This window comes from Pogona vitticeps, chromosome 3 (genome assembly GCF_051106095.1).
Source record: "Pogona vitticeps strain Pit_001003342236 chromosome 3, PviZW2.1, whole genome shotgun sequence".
NCBI lineage: Eukaryota > Metazoa > Chordata > Lepidosauria > Squamata > Agamidae > Pogona > Pogona vitticeps.
The window spans coordinates 147,027,660-147,048,841 of NC_135785.1; the positions used below are offsets into that span (position 1 = coordinate 147,027,660).

At 40.4% G+C, this 21,182-nt stretch overlaps 1 protein-coding gene across 2 annotated transcripts in view; it reads right to left on the reverse strand.

Moving 5' to 3' along the window:
- Positions 1-20,615, reverse strand: part of GPR180 (G protein-coupled receptor 180) — a 24,646-nt gene extending 4,031 nt beyond the window's left edge. Inside the window, exons 1-9 of one of the 2 annotated variants that reach the window (XM_020783545.3) lie at positions 20,373-20,615; positions 18,776-18,934; positions 15,153-15,353; positions 10,928-11,108; positions 9,133-9,182; positions 5,684-5,841; positions 3,505-3,696; positions 2,718-2,795; positions 20-739 (exon numbers count right to left, since the gene is read on the reverse strand). In XM_020783545.3, the coding sequence (XP_020639204.3) occupies positions 581-739; positions 2,718-2,795; positions 3,505-3,696; positions 5,684-5,841; positions 9,133-9,182; positions 10,928-11,108; positions 15,153-15,353; positions 18,776-18,934; positions 20,373-20,514 (1,320 nt within the window). In that variant the 5' untranslated portion in view covers positions 20,515-20,615 and the 3' untranslated portion in view covers positions 20-580. Of the gene's footprint in view, positions 1-19; positions 740-2,717; positions 2,796-3,504; positions 3,697-5,683; positions 5,842-9,132; positions 9,183-10,927; positions 11,109-15,152; positions 15,354-18,775; positions 18,935-20,372 lie in introns of those variants that run through there. The other variant, XM_020783544.3, reaches the window with a different exon arrangement.
- Between the last annotated feature and the right edge of the window lie 567 nt (positions 20,616-21,182).

Consider the following 21,182-nt stretch of genomic DNA (forward strand, 5'->3'; position numbering starts at 1 on the left):
GAAAAGGAGAAAAAAGCACTTTAAAAGAACAGCATTTTTAATGGCACAATCCAATTTACTATAAACAATCAGGAGTGCAAATTTAGAAAGTTAACTGATTAACAAGTCTCTTAAAACAACAGCTTTACAGCTTTGTGCAGTCTAAAATGTAGGTCTGATGTAACAATTCACAGTCCTTCACATAAAAAAAAAAAAACAGGTTGGATCCAGACTATATTTTTCATAACTCCGCTACAATCAATGGGATAAGTGAATTGATCACTAATTACAGCGAGACAAGGTTTGACTATATTAGCCTGCAACCATTAAAATATGTCCTTTATTTTTGAACATTTGATTTTCTGCTCTCTTTTTTTGGCGATTACCATCATAGACCCTTCACACTGTATTTTTCTCTCCCCCAAGGTACTTTTTTTCTTACATTATGTACAACTTGCAGAGGGCTAATAACAAGCCACATTAGTGTGCTTCAGCCACTAGAACAAGTTTATGATGCCAAAAAAGACCAACAGATTTATTATGGCACCCAGTTTTCATGAATAGGATCATGGAAGTTCCCAATAACCACAGAGAAAATGGCTCAGCAACCACAGACAAAACCCCCTTTCAACTCTGATCTTGAGGGGTATAGCAGAGGTGGAAGGTTCCTTTCAGAAAGTGGTATACAGTGTTCCCCTCCATGGGCAGGGGTGTGTGCGTGATGTGCACAGTTGATCACAACTTCCCCAAAGTATCCCATCTGAGAGAGAAAATGGCTTCTCAATGAGATAGGCTCCATGCCAAATCATTAGCTCTTCTCTTACCTCAATAAATACAGGGAAGTCATAAAATCTATATCTCCTTCTAGCTACAAAATGAAGATGCCTGGTGTGCAAATAATTCAATAGCGGTTGCAGTTTTACGGTGGAACCTCTGCTTACAAACGTTCCTACTTATGAAGAGCTCTGTTCGCCAAATTTTGCTTCTACTTGCATATGGAACTTCAAGATACGAACGAAAAAAGGCAGAGGAAAAGAGCGGGAAATTTAAATTTGCTAACCGTTGGTGGCGAAGAGGTTTTCGCCCCAACAGTTAGGAAAAGGGAAGCTCAGCCTCCCGGGGGTCCCCTGCTGCCGCAATTGCCACCTTCAGAGACCTCCCAGGGTCCCCCGCCACTTAATCACTGCCTTTGGAGGCCTCCCGGGGGGTCCCACGCTGCCTTGATTGCTGCCATCGGAGACCTCCCGGGGGTCCCCTGCCACCACGATTGCCGCCCTTGGAGGCCTCCCAGGGCTTCCCCACCCCGACGCAGGCTTTCCTGGGGTAGACCGGGCCTGGTCTACCAGGGCTCCCCCTGGCTGGCTTTGGACTGGTAAGATGCTCCTTTTTTTAAAAAGTTGTCCTTGGTGGGTTTTGGAGGGTAGGTTTGGGCTGGGGGGGTTATGTTTCTGTGTTGTTTTGTTTTCGGGTGGTTTTTTTTTCAGTCCCAGCGTGGGACTTGTTCCAATGTTTATTTCTGGATTTATTTATTTATTTTTTTGCAGTCCCAGCGGGGGGTTGCTGTGTTTCTTTTCTTTTCTTTCTTTCTTTTTTGGTATTTTTTTCTTCGGCCAGTACGGGTTAATCGGTTTTCAATGCATTCGTATTGGAAATGGTGCTTCTACTTACGAACATTTCAACTACCGAACATCTTCTGGGACGGATTAAGTTCGTAAGTAGAGGTTCCACTGTATTATTATTATTATTATTATTATTATTATTATTATTATTATTATTATTATTATTATTATTATTATTATTATTATTATTATTATTATTATTATTTTATACCCCGCTGATTTAGTGAGCATGCCACTACTCTGGGCAACTTCCAAATATTATAAATCATACAGCTAAAATATTAAAACCATATAAAACATATTAAAAGAAAACAAACAAAACCCTACCCACCCATAAAATCAACAGTCAGGGACATTGGATGGCAGACAACGGGCCAGCATAATTTTACAAAAGGGTGGTGCCTGGGAAGACCTGGATAAAAAGCCAACTTTTAATTTGCTTGCAGAAGCTCAGGAGGGTGGGGGCCAGTTGCACCTCCACAGGAAGAGAGTTCCAGAGCTGAGTGGTCACTACCGAAAAGGCCCGGTTTCTGGTTGAAGCCTTCCGGGCCTCTTTTGGAATGGCCACCTGCAACATTACACACTGGGAGGTGTGGGTGTGACGGGAAGATGACCTGAGGGAGGGACACTTTGACAGTTAGCAAGGTCTTAAAACGTAAAGGGTTTTATAAGTTAGAGTCAATACCTTGAATTTGGCCTGGAAGCATACTGGCTGCCAGTGCAAGAGAGCCAGGACAGGTGAAATATGGGTCAAATTTAGATGTAATGATTTGCTACATCTTGCTGCTTTGGAAGATTTTTTAAAATCAGCTTTCTATATTTGCATTTTTAATATTTTTGATTTTTTCTTTAGTATGCCTCATTTCTTCCCCTTTCTATGGCTGCAGATAAAGACTGAGCGATATCTACACCAACATTTTGAAGAGTATTAAGAAATGAGTATTTTATACTTTATTTTATAGATAGTAACCTTTATTAGTGATCTTTGTAAGCTGTTCTAGGAGACATCTGTACCTGAGAAGTGCATATGTGTGCAATAAATATTGTACATGTTTAGAAATCATTTTGTAAACAATACAAAATACTAAAAAGTATGTTGCTTATATTGTATATACAAACCTTTTCTCGCTGATAATCTCTAAACATTAGAGATATGGCTACAAGACCTGGTTGACACAAAAACCACACAACAGAGCCCTGAAAGAGAAAAACCACACCAGGTGTTAACTATTCCTGTCTAAAAACCAAATTAGTAGATTGTTCACGTTTCCTGTTGATATCACATGCCAAACTGCAATGTTCTGTAATATACCAATCACTTTTTTGTTCTGGGCAATAGACAAGTATGAAGGATTTGATGTAAAAACAAAATAAAAACACCCCCCACTCTATTCAGCAAACATGAAAAAAATATATAAATAAAAGTGTTACAGCACTTTAACAAATTTATTTTGTTGCCATCTTTCATGGTTAATCCACAAAATAAATTTGTCAGTCTTTGAAGTGTCACAATACTCCTGTTTGGATTTGTGGCTTTTATTATTATTATTATTATTATTATTATTATTATTATTATTATTATTATTATTATTATTATTATTATTATTATTATTATTATTATTATTATTATTATTATACATGCTGAAACAGACTAATATAGCTACATCTCTGAAAACCTTTCTCAGTTAAATTTTGATTGGAAATTGGAACGTGTTTCAATGTAATCATCATCATATTCATTAGGGCTAAGATGTGAGACAGACTTTACCTGGAAGCCTCATTGAACGCAATGTGACTTAACTTAGTAAATATGCCTAGGAGCACAGTTAAACTCACATTTTCCTTCTGGATTCTAGCAGATATATACCCCAAAAAACTATATTAACAGTCCATCCAATTTGCATACCTTGGTGAAGGTGATATAGAATTCTCTTTTCAGTGTACTTCTCTCAGTTCGAATTATTTGATAAAGGCCACAGCCTAATGACAAAGCTAGGCAAATTCTCAAGCCAATGAGCAGTCCACCTGCTACACTTTGGTGAGAGTGATAATTGTGATGTTCAGTATCTTCAAACTGCTCCCAAATTAGTAAAATACTCTGCAAAACACAAGCAACATATTTAGAATGAAGCTAATGCCTACATATACAACACAAACATGATGGCCATACACTGCTGACCTAAAGGAAAACAGGAGGGAGTGGGGAGTAGAACTCATTCAATAAATGTTTCCAATAAACCAGATTTTAGGCAAAAAGATGTGGTACCTTTTAAGAATCAATGTGGCCAGAAGTTTGATTCACATTTCCTGTCCTTTAGACACTACAGTGGAACCAATACTTACAAACGTCCCTACCTATGAACGATCCAACTTACGAACAGAGGCATTAGCAAAATTTTGCTTCTACTTGCAAACAGAGGTTCAAGATACGAACGAAAAAAGGCAGGGGAAAAGGGCGGAAAATTGAAATTTGCTAACGGTTGGTGGCGAAGAGGCTTTTGCCCAATGGTTAGGAAAAGAGAGGCTCAGCCTCCCGGGGGTCCCGCACTGCCACTATTGCCACCTTCGGAGGCTTCCTGGGGGTCCCCTGCCACCTCGATCGCCGCCATCGCAGCAATTTTTCCCCATAAGCAACATCGCAATGCGATCGCTTTTGCGATCCCAAAATCCGCATCAGTATGCGGATTTGTCGTTAAACGGGGCACCCGTTAAGCGAGGCACCACTGTAATCGGTTTTCAATGCATTCCTATGGGAAATGGAGATTCTACTTACGAACATTTCAACTAACAAACATCTTCTGGGACGGATTAAGTTCGTAAGTAGAGGTTCCACTGTATTTTGGACTAATGTGAGCAAAGTCTGTTTGCCTTAAATAACTGTGCCTGAGCCGAGTGGCAGGTTACATCATTAATGTTTAATTACACATGCACAGTTAGAACTGAGAGTTGAAAAAGTTACTGTTTTGGACTAATGCTATCAGAATCTTACAGCATCTCTGATCTATGTGTATAACAAGTTATGGAAAAGAAATCTTCCCACAGAAATATTGAATAATGCATTATATACTGATATATAGATATACCCTTTGTACTTTAATTGTATTTTTAAAAAGATCATGACTGAACAAAGTAGCATGAGCAGTTCATTCTCATAATGGGTGCTGCTTATATACATACACTAGATTAGACACACTTTTCACCATGAAGTTTTCAAAAAGGGAACTCATTGAGAGCTACAGTTAGTTTGAATGCTGAATGTTCACTCATATAACATAGCTGACCAATGTATGCCCTCTTTAAGACACCTCTTTCTGTTACCCACAGATACATTTTACTACACGGAGAATCTTTTATACAGGCGCTCATCAAATCTTTAAAATACTACAAGCTGAAGCATTAGTTAATATTTCACCAGCATATTACATTCATGTGTGGACACTCTTTGGAACTGTAACAATTCTATCTTTTCTACCAGTGTTGTGATAATTTTTTTTTAAAAATGTGATGATGGTTTTAATTTAAAATATAGTATAGATCAAAGATCTTATTATGGAATAGAGATTGTAAATTCTAATTTTGACATTTCAAGACAATATATCCATACACTTTTTAAAAAAAAGTTTTGTAAATAGGGTTCATCAGTTATTTTATTATGCTCTCAGTATTATGAGATTCTACAGGCTTCTGTACAAATGGACTTATTAATCATTCTATATATCCTAATACACAGTGTAGTAGGTAAAATATTTTTACAGTTCTCAGGTTATGTCTCTCCAAAGATACATTCTTGTTAACTGCCTCTCTTTCCTTTCCATTTAAATCTGAGGAAACTATTTTGGCTCTAGATCACTTTCTGGTGTCAGTAATGGACTGGAGGGTGAATAAACTTAAACTTAATCCAGAGAAGACAGAGGTGCTCCTGGTCAGCCAAAAGGCAGATCAAGGAACAGGGATGCAGCCCGCACAGCATGTCGCTTCTTTTCAACAAGATCATTAAGAACAAGGTGGGTTTTTTTATATTCGCTCCTGCTAATTATCGGTCTACCACATCTGCAGTAAATAGACTGTGCAGTGCTAGAACAGACCTGTGTCACAACCACAATGACCGCAATGGCAGTGGATGTTGGAGTAGAATCCCACTGGAGAGGTTTGCTCTGAGATTTCTTCATTTTGCCTAGTGTCCATCCCATACACAAACTCAGCAGTAGGTACAGCATCTGCATCTGAGAGATTATGTCACACACTAAACAGGAAGAACAAGAGTGTTGACACAAATAAATTATATGAATTATGGCATTACGAACAACAATTACTGTACAAACGTGCCTTGTAAAAGGCACTGGTTCATCAAGCATGCGTAAGTGAAATTAGTATCCCTGTTGTAACTTCTTCAATATAATCAGCTGTAGTAAGCCACTAAATCAGTTCCTTTCCAATACTTTTGCTACGTTCAAACTTAATACTGTTTTGTCCCTTGGTGCCCCAGTATTGCTACTCCTGTACACATGGCTTCTTCTTAGAGTTACAGGCAAATTTCTGAGCTGCTCATCTGCAGAACATCCTTTCTGGAGGGGTTTTGTTTTCAGTGATCCTCTCTCCTTGCTGGAAGCGAGCAAGAAAGCCTTTTCTTTGTCCCCATTCTCTAGTGCCAAAGAGAAATCTGTATGAATTGAGAGGGAGTGGCAGGGGAAGAATCAAGTGGCAGGGATCAGGGAGGTATCACTCATAGGTCCTTGTTGTGCTATACGGAACCCTTAATTTGGAGGTTGTGCATTGTTAGACTACAGCTCTATTGATGCTGCTACTGCACTGATCAAACGAAAAAGGGAAGGTTAGTCCTGTAGCTGGAGGAAAAGTTTGTAGGAGGGCCTAATCTTTGGTCTAGAGGCAACTGGTAGTCCCAGCCATAGATGTATTGAATCAGTGGGATTTATATAAGTGTTGGCTCACCTTTCAGCAATTCAATGGGTCTATTCTAACTGGGATGAGCAACTGGATTTGGGCCTTTGGAAAATACATTTTTCAAGCAGTCCCACTAGCACCACAAAGAATATTACAAAAACAACAGAAGTATTGCTGAAATGTGGAGGAACGAAACCTTCTCTCTCACAAGGAATGAATCTGTCCTGTGCTGTGCATATTTTCAGGAAAGCACATATTTGTTTTAAAAATGGTGCATCTTACAAGAGAATCCCAGTAATGTTAGGCACATCTTACATTTGCTTGCTGCACAAGCATAATAAAATAAGATCTAGTAGTTTGCAAGGGAAAAATATCTTGAAGTCTAGAGTTGGGTAATATTGCCATTATGATCAACAAAGCATCATGATACAATGGATAAGCCTTCTGAGTTCTTCTGAACTCTTTATCAGGAAAAGCAGGGAAAGAGATAAATAAGAGGAAGACAAAAATCTGGATCTCTGAAGTTGAAACCCCCTAGGCCACAGTCCTAATAGCTGGGGGCAAAATATTTTATCAGCAACTCGGGCTGGAGGTACAGTTGTGATGAAACAGCAGTTTCAGCACAAGAGTGCTTGTGCAGGCTGTTCTTTTCACAAATCACTGCAATCTCCTGGAAATACAAAGTGCCCATAATTTAGTTTTGCAATAGTGCAGAGTTTTTCTCCAGCTCTGAACCATATGCTGAGTAACAGATTCCATACAGTGTGCTAGGAAAAAAGTTAAAAGAAAGTTTTAATCCATTTAAGAAAATGGATTCCTGACATGACGTCTTCAATTGGAACAGCCAAATTTTAACAAGCTTTTGCTAAAAGAAAGTAAGCAGAGGAATGCATGAATCTAAAGGAAATTCCTCTAGAACAACTAGAAAAGACTCGTATAACTCTTTTTTGTGGAAAGCCCTAACTTGGGCCACTGTAACAAAGAACACTAGGAAGGGGGGACAGAAGTGAGTGTATGTGAGAAGAGACAAACAGAACAGTTCTTCTCCCAAAACAGATTCCTGGGCTGAACTAGTGCTTGAGGTTATCCTGTTCTTTCATCATAAGCATACAGACACTCTTATCCCCACGTCACTACTCTACAACTGAGCATGCAACTACACTGGAAAATACTCTGCAATTGGCATGGGTGAATTTGAAGTATTTTCCAATTATCACACAATGCAAGGTCAATGTAGACTAGCCTCTTTTTTAACTCTTTCCAATCTCGACTTTTTTTCTTTGCTCCTGAGAGCGTCAACTTTTTTTCTAACCACAGCAATGTGAACAATGTTCTGCCTGTGTGACCATTTGTTTCATTCTACAAAAGGATAGGAAGGGGCATGACTTTCGATGGCTTTCTGGTGACACAGTAAGTTGGGGTGTGATGTTTTGGGATAGCCACTCTTGCTCATAATTTCTCTCTCTAGTTGCCACAAAGTATTTTTTGTTTATTTTTAAAAAACAAACTATTAAATCTAGTGCTAGATCACCTGATCATTGCAATGCTTACATTAATTTAGTGTTAGGTGACCTCTGCATACGCATGCACACACACAATGATAAAAACAGCTATAAAATCAAAAAACTTAAACTAACTCCAGCAGCCTACAATGTTTCCATTGCATGTGTATATGTTTGCATGTGTATGGAGAATTTTGGAAAAATGATTCTTTTGCCCTACTGCCATGTAACCCTTTGAACAATCCCAGCAGTTTGGCAGCAGACCATAAAAGGAAAGTCAGGAATTGGTAGGAGGGCAGTTACCAGTAAAAGGGGGGCTGGGGGTGTGGACTGAACTGCATCTGACTGACAGGCTCTAGTAACAGATGAAGTCAATCTATTAAGCCCCGCTCCCTCCACTTACAGGAAAATGAATTTGAGTAATGTCTTAACATATTACAGCAATCATTTGTAATTGCTTATGTAGACCAAGCCCTATGCACTGCACATAGTGGGGCTTATTTCTAAGTAGACTCACAAAGGACTGCATTGTTGGCACTATTTGGAACAAACATAATATTTTTAACTAATAAACTCTGTCAGTCGCAGACAGGAAAAGCAAGTCCATGAAGAACAAGCTTGGCGTTGAGCTTAAAAACTGGGCAGAATCCTATTGAAATATCCATGTATGGAATGCTAATTGTGCAAACAGTTACCATATGGAGCAAACTACTTGTGTGTTTAACATCACACGTGATTATTTCAACAGGATCCTGGCCTGCATTCCATAATTAAATCAGTTGTGGTTCTCCAGCAGATTCAGCCAGTATACGGAATATACTAATATTTGTACAACGAGCTTCTCAGGCCCTTGTTTATACTTACAATCCAGGGGTCTCCAAACTACAGCCTGCGGGCCACGGGCCATTTTATCTAGCCTGTTCCCTTCAGCTCATGCACATGTGGGGGGGGAGGTGTCTGTGCAGGGGGTTGTGTGCGCATGTGTGTGGGCGGAGGGGAGGGCTGTGTGCGCACATGCACACATACCTGTTCCTTCGGCCCTCAAAATGTTGAAAATATCCAGTTTGTCCCTCATGGTCAAATTTTTGGAGACCCCTGTTATAATCCATTCAAAATAAAAACATACTTACACTCTGCAAGGGTCCCCATAAAAGGTGCTCCTATTCCATTTTTAGCGTAACTATTAACACAGAATAACAAAAAATTGACAAGTCACCCTAGACTTTAGTGCAATTTTTTTTTTTTAAAGTTCATTTTGAAAACTCTTCATTGTCTGTACAGTACAATTACAATCAACATTTATCACTGGATACATTAAGACATTTGTGTCAGGGTTTAAGTATTTTGAGAATAAACCATTCCAAAAACAAGATCCCACACACAAATGAAACATGAAGGAAAAACAGTCACATGTTTCTGTATCTGTGCATTTTTCACCTATAGATGCTACAGAATTATGCTATTCTTATAGACACGCCATTCTCAATAGGGGCCATACGGTCCTGGCACATTTGAAGCAGGTTACAGCCTAAACATTTTTAAATTCATTTTTTTCTATTCATCTGTTCATTCGTATCCTTGCTTAACATGACCCCCTGGAACCTGAGAAGCGGTCCTAAAAGGGCGATGGCCAAAAAAAAAGCATACCTAGTACCTAACAAGGACTGCTGCATAGTAAACAAATGCCACTGAAGACTCCCTTTGCCCCAGTTTGACTTCCTCCCTTCCCTTACATACTCATTCTTACATTACAGACTATTAATTTTTTAATTAAATTGAATATTTAAATTTAAGTCTGCTATTTATTTAAATTTAATATTTAAATTTAAGTCTGTATTTCTAAGTAATCATTTACATTCAATTAATGTATCCACTCCTTACATAAAAAAGGTAAGGAAATAAAACAGAGCAAAGAAGCAATATTACCACACCAAGCCATACTGCTTGTGCATTCTTAAGAGGAAGAGCAAAATGCAGAAACTTAGAATGCGATGAACAGGATTTATAAAGGATTAATAAAACTATCTGAATAGAAGCTGAGCTGGGGAAGTATAGGTTAAAAAAAGGAAGGATGATTAGCAATATATATTTAGGTTTTATACTGGGAAATAACTAAAGGCCCCTTTTGGTGAACTGTTCTTAGCATTAAATTGCATTAGAAAGCATAGATCTACTTCATTCAACTGTTATATCCCTTCTTAATCTGTGTTAAAGGATGTTGGATAAGCATCGTTTGAGGATGGCATGTATTTTATGAGGCAACTGATGCACATCTGTTGGCATTTCCTGTGGCAAAAGTGGGAAGAATGCATCATATCCCACTCTGAGAGCCAAACACAACTGAGGCTCAAAGACACATTTCCATATTTGTATATCTTCCATACTTCTGCAGGAAACATTTCCACATCACCGCTGAAAATGCAGATAACATTTTTTACTCTGTAAGACACCTAGCTGTCTTAGGTTGCACACAGTCCCCACCTCTGCACAGCAGACGAGCAACTGTAACAGCAGGACTGAGTAATGACACAGTGCTTTCTCCATTTTCTTCCCTGAAAGGGGTGGAAGAGCGCTGGCCACCTTTGAGAGGGAACATGTGGCTTAGCAGCAAAGCGCTAAGATTGCAAAGAGAAGATTTCAGCTTCAATCCTGAACACCTTGGCCTTTTAAAACAGATTAAGATGGGATATAACAGAAGAATGAAGTAGATTTGTGTTTCCTAATGACCATATTTCTGAATTATATCTCCCAGATTCCCCCAGCCACAGGTAACACTGACTGGGGAATTCCAGGCACTGTAGTCCAGAAACTAACTTTTTAAAGCTCTCCAATAGTTGTGGCCACTTGAAGAAGCAGATCAACTAGGTTTCATGAACACTGGTGTGAGTGCAGAACAGCCACCTGACAATGGGATTTAAGAGTTACCTTGAAAAATGCATGTAGTTTGCAAAAGCTGAAGCTGCTTGCAAGAGCAAAAAGGTTGACAGCACCTTTAACACTGTGTGCATTGGTCCTCTTTTCTGAATGGTTTGCCACAAGGACTGAGCATATATGCAAGCAGTGATGAAGTATGCCAGGACAAGTAGGAAGAAGAACTCATGTAGACCTGTGAAGAGAAGAAGGTTACCACACACACTCATTTATTTAGACATTTAATACCCTATTCTCCAATGAAAATAAGAGCTGTTTCCAGAATGTCTTCCAATATAGATAAATAACCTAATGAATGTACAGTTAGGGCTAGAAATAATTGGACACCAACACAAGTTCTGTTATTTCAGCTGTTTACCAAAAACAGCTTCACTTTACAGATGGACAGTGACCCAAAACATACTGCAAAAGCAACCCAGGGGTTTTTTTAAGGCAAAGAAGTGGAATGTTCTGCAATGGCCAAGTCAGTCACCTGATCTCAACCCAATCAAGCATGCATTCCACTTGCTGAAGACAAAACTTAAAGCAGAAAGACCCACAAACACACAGCAACTGAAGACAGCTGCAGTAAAGGCCTGGCAAAGCACCACAAAGGGGGAAACCCAGTGTTTGGTAATATCCATGTGTTGTAGACTTCAAGCAGTCATTGCCTGCAAAGGACTCTTGACAAAGTATTAAAAATGAACATTTTATTTATGATTGTGTTAATTTATCCAATTACATTTGAACCCTTGAAATAAGCGGACAGTGTATTAAATTTGCTACAATTCCTAAACATTTCATATGATCGTTTTGTTCAACCCCTTGAATTATTGCTAAAAGGCTGCACTTCAATTTCACCTCAATTGTTTCATTTCAAATCCATTGTGGTGGTGTACAGAGCCTGGATTATGAAAACTGTGTCAGTGTCCAATTTTTTCTGGGCCTAACTGCACAGCAAAACACAGCCAGATAATTCAAATTCAATAATTTAAATTAAGAATCAAACTGAGGAACTCAATGAAGAATCCCAATTAAGAACAGATAACTCAGGTTAGGAAAAGAAATATCCAACGTCTTTAGCAGGTGCAGAAAAGATAGCAAATTTAATGTCAGAGGAGCCCTCTGAGGAAAAACCTCCAAAGCTGAGGTGCCACTGGGGGGAAAAGCCACTTTATTCTGTCGTGGCCTGTGCTGGCACTAAAAGGGTTTCCAAAGCAGTTAGTAATGCATGTCTAACTTGTGTGGAGGACATAGTTTCTAAAGACCCAGATACAGTGGTGCTATGGGGAAACATCGCTAAACGGAACGGAAAAGCCTATTGGAACGTGGCCCAAACTCACAGTTGAGCAAAGTTCTCCCATCTGGCCGCCATTTTTGCGCCCTCGGTAAGCGAGGGCAGGGCGCGAAAACGCTGCGCATGGCCATTTTGGGTGTTCTGGTGGCCATTTTGGAACCGCCAATCAGCGGTTCCCCCGACATCGCAATGCGAAGATCAGTAAGCGAAACGCTTACTGATCGTCGCAAAGCGATTTTTGCCCTATTCAAACACTGGTATGCGGTCACATTAGCGATCACAAAATCCGCATCGCTATGCGGATTCATCGTTAAACGGTGCGCTCGTTATGCGAGGCACCACTGTACATAGCAGGTGCATAACTAATATGTGTTTATATAGGCCTAATCCAACATAAGAACTTATCTAAACTAACAAAGACTTATTGAAACAGTGAAATTTATACCAATATTGATTTATCACTTTCCCATTGATTCAGTGGGTCTGCTTTAACTGGGACTAAAAACTAGATTTTGGCTAGAGTACATAATTATATCAGCTGAACATTATGCATTATCTGTACATCCAAGAAAATCCAACTTCTGGCATCACTTTAACAAGCACTGTGCCAATACATATGGCCCTAGAGTAGTCTAACAGTTCTTAAATGATGATATGACATTATACTGTTTATGCCCAACTTAAGCTCTCCTGTTTTGCCTTTAAGAACATTATGGCCAGCTAATTTCTGAGACTGCATTAAGATATAACCGGAGAATATTACTACTTCAAACACTCATAACTTTCAGTTAAAAGAAAACATTTTATGCCTAAGATTGCACTGCAAAGGTCTTCTCATATACCCTGTTCTTCTCATGTGAAGAAGTCATGTTAACAGCAAGCTTGTTGCAGGTCTTCATGGCAATGACAGTGTATGAAAAGGCAGGCTTCTGTTTTTACCAGAAAAATGATTCGTTCTCTCAAACATTATGCTGGGTATGCCTCAGAAACCTGTCTTCCACACTGCACAAACGAGCTTCCATTTGTGCTTTACATTGAAATACTTTATTTGTTCACATTTTACTTTAATACAACCTGAGAAATCCAGCAGGAAATACCTGTGATGTAGCTATCTCACCACTTGGTGTCACTGCTGCTACATTCAAAAAGCAACAATAACCACAAGTCTATATGCCACTTAAAAGCACAACACATTTTTTTATTTTTGGAAGCCATGATGTTCATGTTCTAAGTACTTCACCCAATCCTGTGTCACGTTAAAATTAAAGGAGTTAGGCTCCTCTGTTTTTTAAATCCAAGTATCTTCCTTTCTTGCATTAGTGGCTGAAATCCTATAGCTTTACATAACAAAAAGTTCAACTTTTCGCCTCTTCTTAGCCAGCAGATGAACAGTTGCCATTGTTAATTCCAAGGGCTGGCATGTGTTTGAGAAGCTCAGCTGCGATTCTTTACTTGCTGGCTAGGAAACAGTGACAGTTATGTCATTTGTTATGCAAAGCAACAGGATTCCAACCACAGTCTTGAATCTGTTGCCACAACAAAAATACTTTTTCATCCTTGTTTAAACTGAGATTTCAATACATTCAACAAAAAGAAAATTATTTATGTCAGAGTTATGTTAGAAGATGGCAAAAGGATGCCGTACATATTAGCAACTAGGGCCTACTGACTTAACCCTAAAATTCATTAATACAGTGGTGCCTCGCTTAACGGGCACCCCATTTAACGACGAATCCGCATAGTGATGCGGATTTTGCGATCGCAAATGTTCCCTATGGAAAAAAATCGCTTTGCGATTTTTCCCCATAGGTTCCATTTTCCCCCAGCTGACCAGTGGGCACTTCGGAAGGACCGTGCCGCGGTCCTTCCGAAGTGCCCACTGGTCAGCTGGGCAAAAGTGCCGGTGGGCACTTTGGAAGGACCACGGGGGAGCCCTCCCCCGTGGTCCTCCCAAAGGCCCCATTTTCGCACAGCTGATTGGCAATTCCAAAATAGCCGCCGCATGAAGAAAATGGCCGCCGGCAGCGTTTTCGCACCGATTCCTTGCTTACCGAGGCGGCGAAAATGGCAGCCCTATGGAGGATTCCTGCTTAGCGGTGAGTTTACCCCCCATAGGAACGCATTAAACAGAGTTTAATGTGTTCCTATGGGGTTTTCTATTCCATATAGCAATGTTTCTGGATAGCGACATTTTTCCTGGAACGGATTAACGTCGCTATGCGGGGCACCACTGTAATATTATAAATGAGTAGTTAGATCTCCAGATTACAACTCTCAAAACTATAATCACCAGCCATGTTGGCTTGTGATTGTTGGCTTGAATTTTATTCTATCTTTTAATTTATTTAAATTATTTTTTTTGTGATGTGGTATGTTATATGTTTATTTTTTAAGTGTATGTTGTAAGCCGCCTAGAGTGGTCACAATTGACTAGATAGGCGGGGTATAAATGAAATAAATAAATAAATAAATAAATAAATAAATAAATAAATAAATAAATAAATAAATAAATAAATAAATAAATAAATAAATTGGGCTCATGAGAACTGTAGTCCAAGGCATTCTTAAATGAGCCCAAACCAGTGTGGTCAAGTGTGGAGTTAAATATATTTATTTACTAATTGAGGAATTTTCTCTCTTCAAACAGTTGCATAAACTAAACAGACATTGGAGATATCTGTCTATGACTGCAAAGAGGAGAGGGAAAATTTATATAGATTAATAATTTAAGCAATCAAGCATCCCAAGGGCATCATATTTCCCTTTTCCAAGCAAGTAAGGCTTGTCTTTGCTTTAGAACAGTGGGTATCAAAAGAAACACACTCTCAAGTGCTCCCTGCCAAATAAAACACTTTCTAAAAGAGGAAATACTTCAGAATGTTAGTGTCATCCTCCCATACTTGACAGTTCCCTCGACCCCTAGTGTCAAGAAAAACATCTTACCCGATTCCCCTGCACTAAAGTGATCTAATGGATTCCCTTCCGCATCAGGGTTTAGCAACACCAGTTCAAACTGAACATCCTCGGATTCAGAGTTCTCATAATTCTCCACACAGGTAAACTTGTCGACATAGAACACATACCATGTGTCTGGATAGGGAACCTGGGAGAGCGTCAAATTCTGTTCAGTGCTGTTCATGTTCACTTCAAAAAGAAAGACCACAATTAGTCCATTCAAACATGCTTTTGTTTCGGGGGGGGAAATACCAACAAGAAATAAATTTTTCAGCTTTACATCTAGTGAGAGAATGCATGTGTTTTTGCCATATCCATAAACAAGAAAGCTCTTAAGTCGACCCTAGTTTTCAGGAGTGCATGCAGACAGAGTAGATATTATTCAACTTGTGATCATGAGTTGTGTTAGATTTTAAATGTGAGACTAGTCTTTACCAATTATATTGCATAATCCATCTCAAGCTTTTCAATGCCAGTAATTTTAATGTGACAAAGTTAAGTATGTGTTTAACTTACTCTGTAGCCAATGGGATTTTAAAATACTATGTTACAATTGAATGTTAACACAATATGTAGTCCAAACCAAATATTACAAAATATACAAAAACCAAGCCAACTAACATATGCTAACCCCAAGTGCAATCCCTGATATAGTAAAAGTATGGCTTGAAATCCTGGAGAGTCGCTGCCAATCCAATTAGATAATGCCGAACAGAAACTGAAGGTTACTTTTCTAGACTACAATCCCTAGTCTCCAATCAAGTGGCCATACTTGACTTTCCCAAATTACTAAGTACAAACCATGGCAACTTTCTTTATCTCTATGCAATCCAACCTCTACAGCTTTATGGTAGAGTCTATTCAGCTGCTTCATTACGTATAACTTGGAAGTAAATTAAGAAAGAAAATATATCTCCAATTACATGTGCTCAAGTAAGTCCTCAACACATAACAGCAAAGTAATACTGTTTCCTTCCTTTTCACCATTAATTATGGATATTCATACTCTTCTGAAACATTTTTGTTTAATCAATACATAAAGTAAGAATGATTATGATTAGCCCCGCTTAGATAATAATTGTAAAGGAATCTTCATTATTTTTGTACTTCAAATACTTGTTTTTCCTAGAGGAAATATTGAATTTTAAGGTATGAATTCTTGGCTTATTTTCAATAAGCCTATAATGCAAAAGGAAAGAGGGGGTGCTTGAAGCAACTTGATACAACTGACTTATTTTCCTAGAATATCACTTCAGAAAAAGGAAAGAATCATAATATGCAGTGCCAGTCACATCCACTGAGACTTTTGCTGGGACTTGCTTGCAGAGAAGTGAATTAAGGATTATTTGTTTGATTTTTCTTCTCAGAAATATGGCCCAAGCAAGATAACCATGAGTTGAATTGTTTTTTTAAAAATCAGATACATGAAACACATTGGCTGAAGCATCATATATTAAAAGCAATTAAAATTTGACAAACCCTTATAATTTACAAGCATTGAAGTATGTGACATATCAATATTGGTAACTATATCTATACAGTATATCAGTAGGACTTCGTTCAAAGGCAATCACTGCACTGCTTACTTTTAGTAGAGTAAATGCTGATATCAGCTTGACTCCAAAGACAAGGTAACACGCTTGTCTGTTTACATAATTAAGAAGCAATTCCCACTGGTCCTGATAGGACTCACTCCCAGACCAGTACATAACAGGTTACAGCCTTCATTCAATACCCTGTCCCACATTATTCAGATGCCCCAAGAGAGGCTTTTGGGATACTGAAAGTGGCTGTAGGAGACAGAGACAGGGCAGTAGGTTTTTCTTAGGGTGACTTAGGGCTTGTCCAGATGGCAGAAATTCAAGCAGTCTCGTTCCCGCTTACAAGGTTCTTCTTTTCAGTGCACCTAATCTTGTCTAGCACTTGAGTGATCCTTGCATTCACACTGGAGATTTCTATTGTCCTGAGAGTACAGAAAGATATTTGGATCACCAGTTTACTCATAAGACAGCAACAGTGGTTGCATGGCAAGCTTGCAGAGGCTCAACTGGCACAAGGAGAGAAGACTGGGTAGACAGAAGGGAGGTAACTCTCATTTTCTTCCCAGCTGGGGTTTTACTGTGGCTACACTGCCTTGTGGTAGTGAATGGCATGGAATCAGCTGGCCACTCTCTCTGAGATGGCAGTGAGGAAATAGTGGTAGCTCCACTAAAATTCTGAGCAGGCAACCCAAAGATAGGTGCTTTATTCTTCAGAAAGGTGTTTGTGTTTCTGTGGTTGAGGAAAGCTAGTATCCTGCTCATTTTCCCAGCAGTTGCTTTTATTTACTTTCCACACATTTCCTGACCCCCCACCTCACAAGGGCAAGATGCTGTCATCTGTCAATGAATTTGGGAGCCCCACATAGCCCCTTACTCACAGTTGTCATTCAGTGGGCCACAGTGACTTTCCCTAGTTTTCGGGTAAATAAACTGACATAGCAAAACAACAATGCATCTACCTAGCATGGTACTCATAATACCAACAATGTATCTCGCTTATCTAGAATATCACTGCATCAATAGGGAAATATTTTTTAAAATACAGTGGTAGAGAAAATGAAATGGGTTTCCCATCATCCATTAAAATGTAACATTCCCTTAATACATTATAAGGTTGTCACCTCAGATAACACAACAGCTCCCTTCGAGTGTGAACCAACCATCTGCACAGGCTACAAAATGGGATGATTAGGAACAGCCAACAAAACAAAACAAAACAAAAATGAAGCCCTTGGGCTCTGTCAGAAAGGAGCAGGAGAGCTCTAAAAAGGGGTGGGATGAAGCACTCTGTCAAAACATGTGTAGAAGCTGTAATTTGACTCAAACCAAACCATGCTAAAAACTATCCAAACAATAAACTATATACCACTCTTAAGCTAAGATCCAAGCCACTACATTTTTTTCAACTTCAAAAAAACTTTCTCTCCTAAGGCATAATCATGCAAATACTGATATTTCCCCAAAGCAAAGTAGCCATCCTCAGAATGGTAGCCTGTAGCAATGTATATTTCTGCAAAGGGTAAACACAAGCTGCTGCACCTGTTTCACTGGGCACATCCATTTTCAATGTCCTGAGGCATACATTTTGCTGTTTGCAAAGCCCTCCTATTCACATTTTTGTGTTCACTGTAGCAGGAGGCTGCCTATAACCATGGCCTACTATACAGGAAAATTAGCTTGAAAGACCTGAGGCAAGAGCAAAGACACAGAGGCCAACTTATAACAAGTATAGCATGCAAGACTATAGGACAAGCTTTTCCACCCCAGTATTCTCTAGATCTCATCAACTACAGCCAAAATATGTTTGGGTGATCAAGCTATGTTTGAGCACATTTGGACAGCATAAGATTAGGAAAGGATGCTATATAAGGTAACCATGACTTGGGTGACTAAAAGTTATATGGGGTACCTTTGTTGCAATTCCCATGACTTGGGGCCAGAATACACTAAATACAATGGGGCCGTTGAACTTTTTAAAAATTTTAAACCTATTCATAGGCAATCAACTGATCTATTTAAAAGGCTATGAAGCATCTCAACACATTTACACGTCCAGCATCTCATACTCACTTATCAACTGAGCTTTGGACCATTTGTCTTTACAGCTGTATTCCTGAGAGCTTGCTTGTAGTTTTAGCCATTCCTGAGCTTGAAACAGGTGAAGCTTAGCTTCTTTTCCTGCAGCTGTTGCTACATTGTTGATTCTGAGATACAGGAGAGCAGAATCACCTTGATATTTAAAAAGAAATCACATTCTGTTAGATAGGGGAAAAAACATAAGTGATACCTAGAAAGATGTCTGTGATGGCAGATGTGTGTTTTAACATGGAGTTTCATCACTGGCCAATGACAGTCATCCTCCCCAGTCTTCTCATACAGAAGCATAACTTCCTCTTCAGTCTGAATGCCTGGTTACCGGCAGATGATTTTTCCACTGGGAAATATCTTTTACAGACTTATATTCCAGATGATGAACAGCACCTAGGCCAGGCCTAACCAAATGCAACAGAGAACAGGGCCAGGGAATGAGGTCCACATTAATTCTTAGTCATTTGCTTGCCCTTTGATTATCAGAATAACCAGCTGAAAAAAAGGCACTGCCTCATTAATTAATAAACCCAACAATTTTTAAACACACATATTATTCTGGTTATTTTTAATATAAGAAATTAATGCAAAACATCACCAGCAGGTGCCATCTTAGGACAATACAATTTTTCTTTTCTTTCACCATTGGGACTATCTCACAGAAGAGTGAACACTGTCGCTGCCATCCAATTTTCTAAAACTGCCATGCCTTTTCCCCATGATTTACTACTTCTGGGACCAGTCATCAGAATGGAACACACAGAAGATTGCAGCAGCTAGTGTCCAAAGCATAAAGATCACACATTTTGGTAAAAGCAACAAAGAGCCTTGCCACACCATTAGCAGTAATGAATTTATTACAGCGTGAGCTGTCAAGAAATATTGACTTTTGCCAGATGAAGGGAGACACATGCACTTTGCGAGTCACAGATACAAGCGCTGGGTTTCCAGCCATTTCCATAACAGATGTGAGTGTGTTTCCAGAAAAACGGCAACTTCCTCTAACCAATACAGGTCCAATACGTCAACTACAGTATTGCTAAATGTGAATGATAAACAAAAGCCAATAATTAATATACCCACCCCATGATAAAACTACAGCTCAACGGAGACACATCTTTGCTCACATTTAGCGGATTGACTACAGCCCCTCAATTAACTCCTTCCTTGCCAAGGGACCGCCCCGCAGCCACGTCTCAAGGGCTCGGGCACAGGGAGACCGAATCGGGGCAACTGCAGATCAGAAAAGAAAAGTGTCTGGTGGGGACGATTCATGGCTTGACGGAGGAGAGGAGTCACCCGAGGAGCCTCTGTGAGTTTCTAACCTTTCCTCCGCCTCGAGATCTTCCGAAGGAAGGCTAAGGAACACTCGCCCCAGTCCGGAGGATGATGGCTAGTGCACAACGGGGGGGGGGGGGGGCGGCTCTTACTTCGGAGTAACCACGCGCAGGGGCTGCCTTCCCTAAGGCTGCCAAATCAAAGGCGGCTCTGGCCCAGGAAGCTCGGTCAGGCCGCCCTGGGGGCTCACCCCGGGGAGGGGGACACACCTTGCACCCGGGGACCAAGCCCCTTTCCTTACCATGGAACTGGAACCGCGCCAGCGCCTGGCCAGCCCGAGTCTTGGCGGCGGCGCTGGAGAGACCGCCTCGGATCGTCTTGGCTTCGCCTCCCGGCAGCCACACCGCCACCCAGGCGAGCCACAGCAGCTGGGCCTGCCCCATCGCGCCTCCGCAAAAACGGCCACGCCGATCTCGGCCACCGCACCGGACCCCCCCTTCCCCAAATCCTGACCACGTCCGCAGCTCGCCCGAGAGAATGGGAAGGGGGCGGGACAAGAGGAAGGGGGTGGGTGTGTCCGTGGAGCGGGGCGGGGGGGAGGGGGTGAAAGGAAAGGAAGAGAAGAGACTGACCTCAAGCCTAACCAATGAGTGCCTCCCAAAAGGGAAAGTGGGCGGAGACGAAGGAACAGCGTCCCGCCTTCCGCGGGTGTTTTTTCCAACCGGAGTTAAGGAGATCGTTGCTAAGAGTGCCGGGACCCAATCGTTTTGCGCTCGCCGGGATTGACGAAAGTCTGGGCGGGGGCTAAATCCTGCGGAGGCTTTTTTTTGGAAGGGGGGGGGGCTTCGTTGGAAAAGGAGAGGGCGGCGTGTGTAAAAATGGGATTGCCAAGCGAGCCTATGGGACAAGACTCTTCTCTGCAAAGAGAGAACGGGGAGGCGCCAGATCTGGGCAATAAATGATCTGTGTCTTGGGAGGGGGTGGACAGCGGTTAGCCGGACAGATGTTGTTGGACTCCAGCTGCCGTCAATCTTAGGCCGTTCTAGCTGATAGTGAGGGGAGGATGGTCATTGCAGTCCAAAAACATCTGGAGAGCCATAATTTCCACACG